This window comes from Ursus americanus, chromosome 21 (genome assembly GCF_024610735.1).
Source record: "Ursus americanus isolate L20-20 chromosome 21, mUrsAme1.1.p, whole genome shotgun sequence".
In the NCBI taxonomy this organism is placed as follows: Eukaryota; Metazoa; Chordata; class Mammalia; order Carnivora; family Ursidae; genus Ursus; species Ursus americanus.
The window spans coordinates 5,974,565-5,989,664 of NC_142147.1; the positions used below are offsets into that span (position 1 = coordinate 5,974,565).

Below are 15,100 nucleotides of genomic sequence, written 5' to 3' on the forward strand. Positions count from 1 at the left end.
TTGCACTGCTGGTGGGAATGTAAACTGGTGCAGCCACTGTGGAACACAGTATGGAGGTTCCTCAAAAAACTAAAAATAAAGCTACCCTATGACCCAGCAATTGTACTACTAGGTATTTATCCAAAGGATACAAACATAGTTATTCGAAGGGGTGCATTCACCCCAATGTTTATAGCAGCACTACCAACAATAACCAAATTATGGAAAGAGCCCAAATGTGCATTGACTGATGAAAGGATAAAGAAGGTGTGGTATATGCATAGAATGGGATATTATTCAGCCATCAAAAAGAATGAAATCTTGCCATTGAGGATATGGATGGAGCTAGACTGTATTACGGTAAGTGAAATAAGTCAGAGAAAGACAAATACCATACGATTTTACTCATATGTGGAATTTAAGAAACAAAAAAGATGAACATAGGGGAAGGGAAGGAAAAATAAAATAAGATAAAGACAGAGAAGGAGGCAAATCATAAGAGACTCTTAACTCTAGAGAAAAAACAGGATCAATGGAGGGAGGTGGGTGGGGGATGGGCTAAATGGTGATGGACATTAAGGAGTGCAGCTGTGATGAACAGTGGGTGTTGTACGTAAATGATGAATCACTAAATTCTACTCCTGAAACTAATAGTACATTATATGGTAACTAATTTGAATTTAAATAACATCTTGGAAGAGAAAAAAAAAGAAAAGTCCTTGCCTGGATTACAGGTGACTCCTCATATTCATTCTCTGAAAATGTTTTTTGTTTAAGACGTGAGTATAAGGCAAATATCATAATCAAATATCATATGGGAAATAAAAGCCACCGTCCCAGCTATTTCTGTCATTCAGACATTAATTTAGACACTTCGTGGAAACCTTTTTGTCTGTTACCTATCTTTTATTATTTTAATTAAAAATAAATACGCTCATTGAAAAGAACTTGGATACAGAAAAGTTATAAAGTAAAAAGTGAATCATTTTTCAAGTAATTTTGATCCTGTTCTCTACTTGTGCAAACTGATATTAAATGGGGAGGCATATGTTTTATACACATATAAAGTTGTTAAATTTATTCTAAATTCAGGAGAGGTCTTTTTTTTTAAATAATATTTTTTTAATTATATTATGTTAGTCACCATACAGTACATCCCTAGTTTTTGATGTAAAGTTTCATGATTCAATACTTGCGTATAACACCCAGTGCACAGGAGAGGTCTTACCCTAAAAACATATTTGATTCTAGGTAAATATGTTTGAAAAGCTTTTAGTAATTTAAAATGGAAAACATATATTTACCTTCCTTAATCCCCATATATCACTACAATGATTTAAAAAGTCTGAAAATAGAAGTGTGTGATCAACGGCATCTATTTTGAGGAATTTCTTAAGGGTATTACATAGGCAAATAATACTGAGGAAATAGCCAATTAATGCTGACCAGGTCAGAGAGTCAAGGGGTCAATAGTGGATGGACTCCCTAGCAGATCAGTGAGAAGCCCTGAATCTCAGGGCGACAGCTGAGAACAAGGGCAAGCCATGATGGGGCCAGGGGAGCAGGACTTCTGGAACTGAGCCAAGGATCACACAGGAACAGATATATTTGTCACTTGGAGGTTCCTGCTTGCTAAGTAAAGTGGGGGGATTTGCTGGTACTCTTAGACAGTGTTCTAAATAATTTTAGAGTATTGCCAAAAAACCAACCCTCTGAAACCACATGGTGAAATAGCACAAAAAGGCTCAGCAAAGCAGTGAGATAGTTAAATAAACTGTGCCTCCCTGTCACTCCCCTAATCTTCTTCCCATTGGAAAGCACAACCTGTTCAGACTTAGAGAGTCTGATGACCCCCCAGGTTGAGGCCAGAGGAGTAAGTCGGACTCCTGTAGTGTCCCTTGCTAGTGACTCTCATAGACGTGGGTGTGGTTCGCCACCAAGGCATCACTTGTGTGGTGTTATCTGAGAACTCTGAAGCCACCATCTTGTTAAATACTTTTTCTACTTCGGGTCAGCTCCCAGCTTTTGAGCCCCAAGGAGCTCCTGCATGGGAAGGGGAGAAAGGGAGTTGTGGCAATTGTCTGCTAGGCAGAACTGTATGGGACACATGTGCTTTTCCCAACCACATTACCTACCAACACTAATTCTTTTTAGAAATATAAGCATAGAAAAATTCTCAGATGCATGAGGAAAAACAATAGCTTAAGAGAAGGAAAACCAAAGTGAGCAATCATATAAATGGTCCCTACCTAAACAAGAGAACATGCAGGGAAAGGAGAGAATTTCAAAGATTACCATACTGCTTGCAAGAAGTAAACAGAGCAATATTTATAAAATTCTATACAAAATTAATGTTGATATGGAAGAGCAAGAGAAAAATATTTTAAGACATACCAGTACTCAGAAAATATATTAACCTATGTAAACCTTTCTGAAAATCACGCGAGAAAGTATTCTACTAAAAGAGATAGGAATTAGAAAAAAGAAAGGGAAGGAGGTGGCATATAGGTAAACTGATGGCAATAAAGCTGGTAAAATGGTTAAGTTTATCTTTTTTTTAAGATTATATTTATTTGAGAGAGAGTGAGTGCATATACATGAGAGAGCAGGAGTGGGGGAAGGGGCAGAGGGAGAGGGAGAAGCAGACTTCCTGCTGAGCACGGAGCCCAATGTGATGCAGGGCTTGATCCCAAGACCCTGAGATCATGACCTGAGCCAAAGGCAGAATCTTAACTGACTGAGCCACCCAGACACCCAAAACTTGTTAAGTTTAAATAATCATTGATAACATGGCTTTGAACTGTTAAGAAAGAATTTGTAAAACAGAAGGCAGAAAAGGTAAAAAACAAAATTAATCATCCATAAGTCAACTTCCACTTTATTTCAACAGAATCTTGAAACAGGCAGGGAAATAAAACCTTTTTAAATATGTCCTCTTATTTGGGAAGTAAAAGGTGAACATAATGTTAGAATTTAAAAAGTGGTAGGGTAACACAGGTTTATATATTTGTTAGAAATTGGAGTTAAGGGGCGCCTGGGTGCTCAGTTGTTAAGCATCTACCTTCGGCTCAGGTCATGATCCCTGCGTCCCGGGATCGAGCCTCGCATCGGGCTCCCTGCTCCACCGGGGGCCTGCTTCTTCCTCTCCCACTCCCCCTGCTTGTGTCCCTCTCTCACTGGCTGTCTCTCTGTGTCAAATAAATAAATAAAATCTTTAAGAAAAAAAAGAAATTGGAGTTAAGTCCTGGTAGAATTGAATTAGAATGCGGAAACTTCCAGCCGACAGGAATAAGGAGGAAAAACAGAGCTAGGAAACAGCTCTGATTCAAGGGAGCTAGGGAACCCCACAATTCTGTAATACGCAGGATCCCCCGTCTTCACAGAAGTGCTTGGAATGCATTCTGCGGATCTGCAGTGTCATAGGGTACCAGTGGGAAGAGGCAGAAGGATAGTTTTCTGTCACCAATTTTCTCAATTTCCTTAACTGAAAAACAGTGACATTTAGTACAGGCTGATTTGAGCATTAGGGTAACAGAATGATATTAAAGCAAAATCAACTCTGGACATTGTTGATGGCTTTGAAAGAATAATTACATACTAGTAACTGTCTGACTTAAGGCAAACAACTAATGATCAAAGGAAAGAGAGGAAGGCCATTTCAAAACAACTAGGTCATTTTTCCCATGTGATTGCTTCAAACTGGTATGTCATTTCGCATGACCTTTCTATAACGTATGTTATTAATATTTATGTTAATATCTTTAATGCAAAGTTATCTTGTTTCCTAAAACTAAAACCTCCTGCACCAAATTGGCTATCTCTGGGTCTGAACTTGCCGATGTGTGGAGAAAACCTTCTCCTGGATACTGTTAATTAGATGCTATGCTACCCAGTGGTCCATCCTGACTTAGGCTACGAAGTCACAGGCTACAGATTCTCAAGAGATTTGTAGGTCTTTAAACTTTTTACATGGAATTTTTCAAATTGTACAAAATTAGAAATACAGAACGGACCACACTCATACTTCACACAGTTTCAGCTGTCAACAAAACATGGCCAATCTTGTTACATCTACATTCCACTTCCTACTTCCCTGGGTTACTTCAAAGAAACACCTCAAACATGTCATTTTATTTTCATGTAGTCTTTTGCCTGATAATTTAATTCTTTAAGTAAGTTTCCTTTTTTCCTGAGCAGGACCATTATGTATTTATGTATTCTGTTACTCTAGTTATAATTTGTGTTCTCCTGCAGGACAAAAACTGTAATAATTTTAGTAGGACTAATTGTTTTATTATTCAACAGATATTTATCAAGGGCCTGCTATCTACCAGATATTAGTATTAATGGACAGAAGTAAACCAATATGCATATTTTGACTTCATACAAAAATAAATATGCTAACAACGGAACTGACTCATAAAAGAAGCGTGTGTTGTTTTATGAGGAGGTGAGTTTTACTGCAAGGCATTCAAGCGGAAGCTGACTGAGATGTTGTGTTAGTGTGCACTTGGTCAAGATGCCTTCTGAGGCCTTTCCCATCTCTAAGAGTCCCTGAAATTTCTGTAATTTTAAAAAATGTAAATAAATAAATACCAAGGAAGGACTGGATATCCTAAATTATATGTATGCATTTTTCACATGGACAGTTTTCAAGAGATCAATATAAAAAAAGTGTCAGACCAGCTTCTGCTTCATACTGAGAAACTGCCTTCTTTCTTCAGCATTATTATTGTTATTATTATTATTATTACTACAACTGGGAATCTGAATCCTATATCACTGTAGGAAAATCTTTTATGCTCTGATTTACTTCTTTTTCACATGACTGATGACCTCTGCTCTAGGAGAGTCTAGAGGCACACACATGCAAAGTAACAGCATTACATGCCCTCATGTTAACTAACAAATTTGTGAGTACAGTGCAAAAAATCATATTTTTTCAAGAGCACAATACAAATAATTTCAAATATGAAAGCAGTTTTAAGGCTTGAATAAAAGAACCTGTTGAGTGTAGGATGAACTTGATTTGTCCTAACCATATACAAATTAGTGTCTATTTCACTGGAATTTTTTCCTTACTATGCAATGAGTAACATCTATTCTAGGAAGCATTAATTTTCAATCTATACAGTGATACACATAAATACTTCAAATCCAGATGAACTAAGCAATAAATCTGGGTTTTTTTTTGAAAGCTTTAAACATGAGAAGATAGTTTCTTTGAAGTACACTGGCAAAACTCAAATGAAGGACACAAATCCTATAGCTATCTCATTAAAAAGAAAAAAATACTTTGAAAGAGAATTATTAATTTGAGTCTCAATATAAACTTTTGAAACAAATAACATTTATTCTGGGTTGGAAAAAAAGTTATTTTCACAGCACCCCATTAAGGTCATGAGAGAGAGCCCCTCTCTTACTGCATGATATTTTTTCTGTACATTTTTGGTTTATAAGCCTGGGAAATTGAGTTCTTTTTTTTTTTTTAAAGATTTTATTTATTTGAGTGAGAGAGAGAAAGAAAGAGAGAGCGCACAAGGGGGCAGAGAGGGGCAGAGGGACAGGGAGAAGGAGGCTCCCTGAGCCTCATGTTGGGCTTGATCTCAGGACCCAGAGATCATGACCTGAGCCGAAGGCAGACGCTTAACTGACTGAGCCCCCCAGGCACCCCAAGTAAGTTCTTTTCTAGTCACAGAGAATCCTAAAGATAGGTAGACTTGAGAACTTAAGCTAGGGCAGGTAACTCACTCACTACGGCTCAATCTTCTCTTTTTAAGAAATGAACTATCGACTAGCTATAGCTCTAACATCTGCAGCAACATGGGCGGCACTGGAGGAGGTTATGCGCAGTGAAATAAGTCAAGCAGAGAAAGACAACTATCATACGGCTCCACTCATTTATGGAACATAAGAAATAGCAGGGAGATCGGTAGGAGAAGGAAGGGAAGAATGAAGGGTAAACAGAAGGAGGAATGAACCATGAGAGACTATGGACTCTGGGAAACTAACTGAGGGCTTCAGAGGGGAGGGGGGTGGGGGACTAGGATAGGCCAGTGATGGGTATTAAGGAGAGCACATATTGCATGGTGCACTGGGTGTTATACACAAATAATGAATCATGGAATATTACATCAAAAACTAAGGATATACTGTATGGTGACTAACATAACATAATAAAAAATTATTATAAAAAAAAAAACACCCAACAACAGAAGGGGGAATGAACCACGAGAGACTATGGACTCTAGGAAACAAATTGAGGGCTTCAGAGGGGAGGGGGGTGGGGGATTGGGATCGGCCAGTGATGGTTATTAAGGAGGGCACGAATTGCATGGAGCACTGGGTGTTACGCGCAAACAATCAATCATGGATCACTACATCGAAAACTAATGATGTACTGTATGGTGACTAACATAACATAATAAAAAATTTAAAAAGAAAAAAAAAGAAAACAGCTAAAGGTGGGACTATGTCCTTGAATTGGAGTTTCATATTTGGTAGAATGTTTCCAAATACTTCATATTTAGTAGAATGTTTCCTGGAGATAGAACATGGGGTCTGAGGCATCAAGTGTTGCCTGGGTACTAGACGGAATACTTTTAAATTAAGATAGCCCATCCATGCCTTGAAAGTACCTGGACATATGTTTAACATAAATTTCCCAAATGCCTCCTATATGCCAGGCCCTGTGTTCAGCACTGGGGAATAAGACAAATAAGACACAGAAACCACTCTCAAGTTGTTTAGAATACCACAGTATCCTACGAGAGAAAGGTGCTAAGCAAGTGACCATAGTAAATAAGTCTAGATTTTAGAGTGCTTCTCAAATATCCTGGAATGGATGGAGTTACGGGTAGAGAGATTATATGTTCTATTAAAAGAAATGGGGACGGGAGTGTGCTGTCATTCACAAAGCCTGATTCTAATGATCCAAGGGCATAGACCAGATATTTTGAGATGTATGCTTTTGTTGAATCTCCCCTTGGCAACTAGAGTTTGCATTAGTCAATGGCTGTACAAGACTTAGTTATTTATCTGTAGGGGATCAAATTCCAAACTCTTATTTCAACAGTGCTTGTTTCAAGTCAATGAATTGAACCAGGTTATTCTAATTACAAATTCATATAGGGTTAGCAAAAAATATAAGGATTCCTAGTCTTTCAGATAAAAAGAGGATTAAAGTTGAAGGAAAACTGCTGAGAAAAAAAAATACACTTTAAAGTAGATACATTAAGCCAAATATACAGCAAAGTTTAATTCTTTTTTAAGCTCTAAAATAGTCAATACCTCCTTCAAAATGGCAAAGGACTGCCCACAATCATATAGATAAAAAGCGTAGAAAATGGGTAGACTCATAATACTAGTATTCTGAGATTACAGCAGTAATGAAGAGGGGAGTCACTCTTAGTTCACTCAAATTAGAATGAATACGCTGGCTAGAAAGGAAAATTACATTTTCTGTCATTTATAAATGCATGTGTCACTTCATTAAACAAATGAACGGTCTTGATGGCTGTTTTGGTGTCAACTATAGTAATAGTAATACAAACACAGTTCCCTTCTAATAGCAATTCATGGTAAAACTCTTGGCAAAGTAGAAATAGGGTAAACTTACTTAACATAATACAGAACATCTACAAAAACCTACAGCTAATAATATCACACTTAATGATGAAAGATGGAATGCTTTCCCCCCAGATCAGAAACAAGGCAAGGATGTCCACTGGCACCAATCTTTTTTTTCTTTTTTTAAAAGATTTATTTATTTATTTATTCGACAGAGAGAGAGAGACAGCCAGCGAGAGAGGGAACACAAGCAGGGGAAGTGGGAGAGGAAGAAGCAGGCTCACAGCAGAGGAGCCTGATGTGGGGCTTGATCCCAGAACGCCAGGATCACGCCCTGAGCCAAAGGCAGACGCTTAACCGCTGTGCCACCCAGGCGCCCCCACTGGCACCAATCTTAATCAACATAGTAATGGAAATTCTAGCCAGAACAAGAAAAAAAAAAAAAAAAGGCATAGATTGGAAAGAAGAAATAAAACTGTCTCCTTGCAGATACCATAATTGTCTATGTAGAAAATCCTATCGAATCTTAAAAAAACCTCCTAGAATCAGTAAGTTGAGCAAGGTTGCAGTATACAAGATTAACACACAAAAATCAGTTGTATTTCTATTTACTAAAAACAGACATGTGGAAACCAAACTAAAAACACAATATTTGTAATCACTTCAAAGAAAATAAAATATTTAGTCATACACTTAACAGAAAACGTACAGGATCTCTATGGTGAACATGGGTGTCAGGTGGAGGAGATGGTTAGCTTGGTTGGCAATAGGTAACAATGAGCAAACTGAAGTGAATATACTGAGGAAAGTGGAAGCTGAGTTTCTCACTGCTAGAGAAGATACCTGTAGACAGAAGTGATTAGAAAGAACCCTTGAAATGCTGTGTTAGATTAGAAATGGAAGTAATGGCATAAATTCATGGTCTTATAGTAAGTAAATGTATGTATACACATACACATACATACAGTTATAGATGGGTATATTTGTGTGTTGTGTATGTGAAACCATATCTGTATTTCCTAGCTCTGTCCATTGAGAGAAGCTAATAGAAATGACAACTCAGTAACAATCAGCACACTGAGAATCTAGAATTTGGTTTTTAAATACCATCCACTACAAAAGGAAACAGGGCTCCTTGGAGAGAGGTCAGATTATAAACTTAGGACAAGGGAGGTATAAGATGAATCTGGAGTATCTTTCTATCCCAGAGAACATGTCAAAAAGACATAGGAGACAGCCTGAAGGACCTTCTACTGCTTCTACTGGGAACACTTTGAACATTAAATGATTTTATGTACTGAATATAATATGAATACATATATATATATTTATATGATATATATGTCATATATATATAATATATGATAAATGAATACATAATACATGGGAGAGAAGCAAAGATCTTCCTTATGGTAGAATGCCAACTAATAAATGTAGAAGGAATGTTGGAAATAGGGAATCATTCTTTGACAACTATCTCAGAGAAGGCAATCACAAAGAGGGAAATAGTGAACTTAAGGTGGAGAGACCTGGTGGTCAATAAGATGACCAGAAGATCAAGACTAACATTATGGTGGTGAGACAGGTCAACATCATGGGCTTCCTGATAAAACGCACTGAGAAGTACACAGCATTGGTTCTGCAATTCCATGCAGTGGAATTTCTGCAAAGAAGTATGACCTGAGTGGAAAAAGAGGAAACAGGGTTATGCTACAGAATAAAGCCTGTATTCTTTAAAATTGGTAAGGACCTGAAAAGGAATTGTTCCAGACTGAAGAAGCCTGCAAAGATGTGACAACAAAATGCAACAGGAATTCCTGGATAGAATCCTGGAATCATTGTGGGGACAGTTGAAATTTTGAACAGGGTCTGTGTATAGGATTGTAGTGTTGTAACAAAGTTGATTTCTGATTCGGAGAGTTGTATACAGGTTATGTAGGAGTGTGTCCTTTTTCTTTGGAAAATTTGCATTGACAGAGAGAATACAAAATTAAATGTTAATTACTGATAATAAAACATATAAAACAAATACTCACCAATCACTTTTACAAAATAAGCATCTGCTTCAAAGTTATTTTTTAGTGTATGGATGGCAAAATCATTCTTTGTATATCCTTTGCTTAGTACTACAATGTCCAAGATACCCTGGAAAAAACATATACAAAAGTTGTAAGAACAAACCAGCAACTGAAAAAATAATGAAAATACATGCATGTTTATCATGTAAATATAAACCTTATTCAACTTGATGTTTAAAATAAAAATACTATTAAAAAATATAAAACCTTAAGAGAGAGAGAAGCAAACCAAGAAACAGACTCCTCTCTCTAGAGAACAAACTGATGGTTACCAGAGTGGAGGTGGGTTGGGGGTGGGGGAAACAGATGATGGGGATTAAGGAGTACACTTGTCACAAGTACTGGGAGTTGTAAGGAATTACTGAATTACTATATTGTATACCTGAAACTAATATTACACTGTATGTTAACTGGAATTTACATAAAAACTTAAAGAAAACCCCAAAACCTTAGAATAGTAAACTATAAACAAAATGAAAAAAAAAAATCTATAATTTTAATCCCTGGAAGTAACTGTTAACATTTTTGTATACTTCCTTCAAGTCATATTTGCATGTATTTTTATTTTAATTTTAAAAAAGATTAATTTATTTATTTTAGATAAATAGAGTGAGTGTGGAAGCAGGGGGAGGGACAGAGGGAAAGGGAGAAACTCAAGCAGACTCCCTGCTGAGCGTGGATTCCCAAGACCCTGAGATGCATGACCTGAGCAGAAATCAAGAGTTGGATGCTTAACCGACTGAGCCACCCAGGAGTTCCTGCGTGAATTTTTAAAGGCCTATGAAATGGACTGCTAAATTGTTTTTGACCATCAGAGAAAGAGAGCACTGTCTTGGTGACCATGGCATATTAACATTATTTCTCCCTAAAAAAGAGCGAAGTTTTGCTGATTTTATCGGGGAAAAATGTATGCTCATTTAAATTTCTACTTTACTGATTATTTAATTAATTTATTTATTAAAATTGTTTTGAGTATACTTGACATACAATATTACATTAGTTTCAGGGGCACAACACGGTGACTCAACTGTATACCTTATGCTATGTTCACCACAAGTGTAGTCCGTTCCACTGATTCTTAATGAAATTGATCATTTACCATATTTTTTCATATATTAGCCATGTGTGTTTTTTCTGTAAACTATGTTTTGTTTTTCCAGTGGGAGTTTTTGGTGACTTATATCAGTTTGTATGAACACTTTTTATATTCAAGATACCATTTGACTCTTTCATAAATTTATTTCCCAGATCCAAAAACAATTTAAAATTTCATTTGATGCTTTTTTAAGTACAAAAATTAAAAACTTCTTTGTAGGGGTGCCTGGGTGACTCAGGCAGGTAAGTGTCCGACTCTTGATTTTGGCTCAGGTCATGATCTCAGGGTTGTGAGATCAAGCCCTGTGTTGGGCTCTGTGCTGGGCATGGAGCTTATTTGGATTCTCTCTCTCCCTCTCCCTTTGCCCCTTCCCCCTTTTTCTCTCTCTAAAAAAAAATTATTTGTTGTTAATTCTCTTTATTTTTTCCCCTTATGATATTTTTGTCAATTACTTTTATGCTTGTCAACTGTTAATAAAAAGTGAAATAACATGAGATTTGGTAGCAGAAGGAGGAAAACAAGAACCTGGACAATTCATGTAATTGAGAATCAGCCTGTTACAACAGAACAAAGCAAAACTAAAAATGTTACATCCAAACCAAAACCAAAAATTATGTTAAGAGGAGACACAAATGTCCTGATGGACATTGAATTTTTTAAAATAATCAAGTTATTTTACAAGGATGTACTGTGATATATTACCTCTAGAATTTAACACATTTTTATCAGAATTTATTATTTTTCTGAGTGGTAAACTGACTTTTCACATTAGAACAGAGGAAAAGAGGCCCTGAGGGCCTTTCATTGTCACAGGCTTCTGTGGCAATAAATGCTACTTGCGGTTCATAAAGTTAAAAGGGAGGACACTGCATTCGCTCTTCTGTGGTCTTGCACAGGTTCAAGAATCTGTTCTCTGTTGGCTGTGCTTTTGTCTACTGGTGCACACGCACATTTGCCAGCCTCAGAGAATGAGTCTCTAGTGGTTCAATCTAAATAGCACAAAATGAGACAAAGGCGTTTTCGTATTTCACTGTACTGATCAGCTAGTAGTGTCAATAAGTTTGTTCCCTGTGCCATTTTACATTAAAACGGGCTTTCTTTAATTAACTCATTTGCTTTCATTATCTCATCTACATTTTCTGGTCAAATAGGGTGAAGTGAAAGTGAGATGAAGTGGATGGCAATTAGACTCCAAACACAGAGGAGAGCTCTGAACTCACATCTTCATAAATGTCAAAGAAGGTGGCAACCATGGCATCTCTGATTTGATTTAGGTCCATCAGCTCCCAGTAGACTTTAAACATACGATGTGCCCCCTCACAGCTTGCATTATTACAAGGAACATTCTCCAGTAAAAAGGCCTGCTGATTGCTGTAAGATAAAGGAAAGGCATTTAGTTAACAGAACACATCAATGCTGTGTAGTATCAGCTATGCTGTATTTCCTAGAATCAAAGAGATGATAAATAGTATATAGAGAAATGATAATGAAAAAACCCCATTTTATTGATAATTGTACTGTGTCATAAAAAAATTAAATTGCTGGCTATCCTATGTGAGCCTTGGGCAAAAATTCTCTGAGGCTACCTGGTTGCTGGCCTTTCTCCTCTTACGTGGTTTCCAGGTCCATCCCTTCTTCTTCCCTTGCCAATTCACAGTTACTGACCCTGTGGTTCCATTACTGAGTTCCTGGACACTGTCATTATCCCATCAGATGTGTATAGCCCCTCAGATGAGTATATGCATTTTAAGTGGACCCACCTGATATCCCCGAGTCTTAAAAACCCAAGGCAGTGAATCTATAATGATACAGTTTCAACTTCCAGACAGGCAGTAGGGTGGATATTGCTGAGCTTCTCTCAGACAAAAGCACTGTAATTTGCATAGTTACGAAGTGCTCCCTCTTACATGCTACTCTATAGGCAAGGTGGTTATGAGTTTAGATTCTGGAGCCAGATTACCTGGATTCAAATCCTGACTGTCATTTAGCACCTACGTGACCTTGAGTAAATTAATCTCCTGAAGACTCATATCCTTATTTGTAAACTGGGTAACAAGAGTACTTATAGGATTGTTGTAAAAATGAAATACTGAATGCAAAGTATTTAGAACAATTCCTGTCATCCAGTTGGATTCAGCTGGATCTCAGTAAAAGTGTTTATGTTATCATCATTCTTATTTCTATAGTGCAACACCATGCCATGCAAAAATATTTCCTCTAGAAACAGGAGTAACTTTTATAGTGTGATTTTATGTAACGGTTCCTATTATAGGTATTTCCCAATGTATACAGTCCTTTACTCCCCTCTACTTATACAAAAAAAAAATAATAGATTAAAGGTCTTAAATTTTACTACTGTTCAATTTTATCTAATAATAATAATAATAATAATAATAATAATTTTGAGAGAGGGTGAGTGGGGGAGGTGAGGGTAGCAGTAGAGGTAGAGAGAGAATCTTAAGCAGGCTCCACACCCACCATGGAGCCTGATGTGGGGCTTGATCTCACGACTCTGAGATCATGACCTAAGCTGAAATTAAGAGTCGGATGCTTAAATGACTGAACCACCCATGTGCCCCTCTAATAATTATTTTAAATAAAACTAAAAAGATGTTTCTTTTGAAATGTTTTCATATTTCATATGTAAGTATTACTTTGGGTCTGGGCAATTCGTAAAAGAAAAAAGCTCAATTATAAGGGAAACTTCTTAGTGTTTATAATACAGTAAGGGAACCTATGTATAAAATTTTTAATTTGAATAATGTACTAAATATATGATTGACTTCAAATTATTTTTCTAGATAAAAATTCCAACACAAATAGTTTCTAAGAATAATTTGTTAACAAAGGAAAAAAAAAAAAAAAACCCTCCCAGATTATAACAATTACTGAAGAAGCGCTGAGGTGACTTTGCTTAAGACCTAACATAATTTCCAGGTAATTTAACCATCCTAACTTTTTAGCTAAATAATTTTACTAGATATTTCTCAGAAATGAAGAATATTCTATTTTGTTATTGGGAGATTATATTAAAACATGAGAACATGTGATAAAGGCAGCCTTTCTACAATATTCTGTAACCAACGTATTATACTGCCCAACCTTTTGAGTGACTATGCCCACTAACTTCCCTTTTCAAAGTGCATAGATTTCATTATTAGAACTACGGCTGCAATTTTAAGCACACAACACAACTTACAACAGAAACCCTAACTGCAGTTGTACAATTTAAAATGTCATTTTAATTTTTGATATGAGTTTGTAAAAATTATAAATGCCATGCACCAAGGTTCTTGTCTCATTGCTCACTATCTTGGTTTTGCACTATGAAACTTGGGGTCCGTTAAAATTTCAGTTAAGTTTTACTGAACCCTACGTGCATAGACCAACATCTCATTTTTATAAATAAAATTCCATTTAACCACAGGAAGGAAGAACCTTGATCCATTTGGGTTAGAAACCCATGAAGAGAAATGGTCTTGCTTCTTTTGAGTCTGTCTCTTGATATGTTATTGGGAATTACAACCAGTTTATCTTTAAAAAAAATTTTTTTTCAAAACTTATAACGTTATTGTAAAATTCAAGTAATAGAGACATTTAAAAAATGAAATTCTTCCTTTCCAGGGATAACCATTATTAATAATTTGGTATACATCTTTCCAAACCTTCTTCTGGGAACATACAAAATATAAGTATATATCCTTAAAAAAACCCATTTGTGTTCGACTACACAGATTTGTCTGCAACTTATTTCTTTACATTCAATAATACAGCATACACAGGGCAAAGGGATATCATCAGAATGAGGACTTCTGATATCTATTTTGAAAAGTCCCCTCAGAGAAGTTGTACTAGTTTATATCTCCCAGCAGCAGTCCATCAAATTGCCTGTTTCTCCACATGTGCCTTCTTTTCAACGGATACTCCACAATATGGCTAAGCCATCACTAGTTTTAACGCCCTGCTTTTGATAGGTAGTCTTCAATTGTTCTCCATAGCGTATCATACATTCACACACATATAAATGTTATCTTCCCTTGGGAATTTGTGCAAAGATTTCCAAATGACAGTCATCTGGTCAAAGAATATGAATAGTTTAAATGTCCTTGGGTAAAGCTAAATGGTCCTCTAAAAAATGGATACCAATTTGTACTTCTAGTAGTGTATGGGTATATTATCCATATTTTGCCAATGTTAGTATCATTGTTTCTTATGTTTGCCAATTAGGTAGCTTAAAAATCTCACTCTCCTGATTATAAGAGCAGCTATTACTTAAAGTTTTTTTTAAAGATTTTATTTATTTATTTATTTATTTATTTATTTATTTATTTATTTGAGAGAAGGAGAGAGAGTGTGTGTGAGTGGGTGGAGGGGCAGG

The 15,100-nt window shown here is 36.3% G+C and overlaps 1 protein-coding gene across 1 annotated transcript in view; it reads right to left on the minus strand.

Annotated features, from left to right (window-relative positions):
• The window catches only part of ITFG1 (integrin alpha FG-GAP repeat containing 1), a 270,843-nt gene that overhangs the window by 89,145 nt on the left and 166,598 nt on the right, over positions 1–15,100 (minus strand). The window contains exons 11-12 of the mRNA XM_045814692.2: positions 11,943–12,093; positions 9,585–9,693 (exon numbers count right to left, since the gene is read on the minus strand). Coding sequence (XP_045670648.1) covers positions 9,585–9,693; positions 11,943–12,093 — 260 coding nt within the window. The remainder of the gene's footprint in view (positions 1–9,584; positions 9,694–11,942; positions 12,094–15,100) is intronic.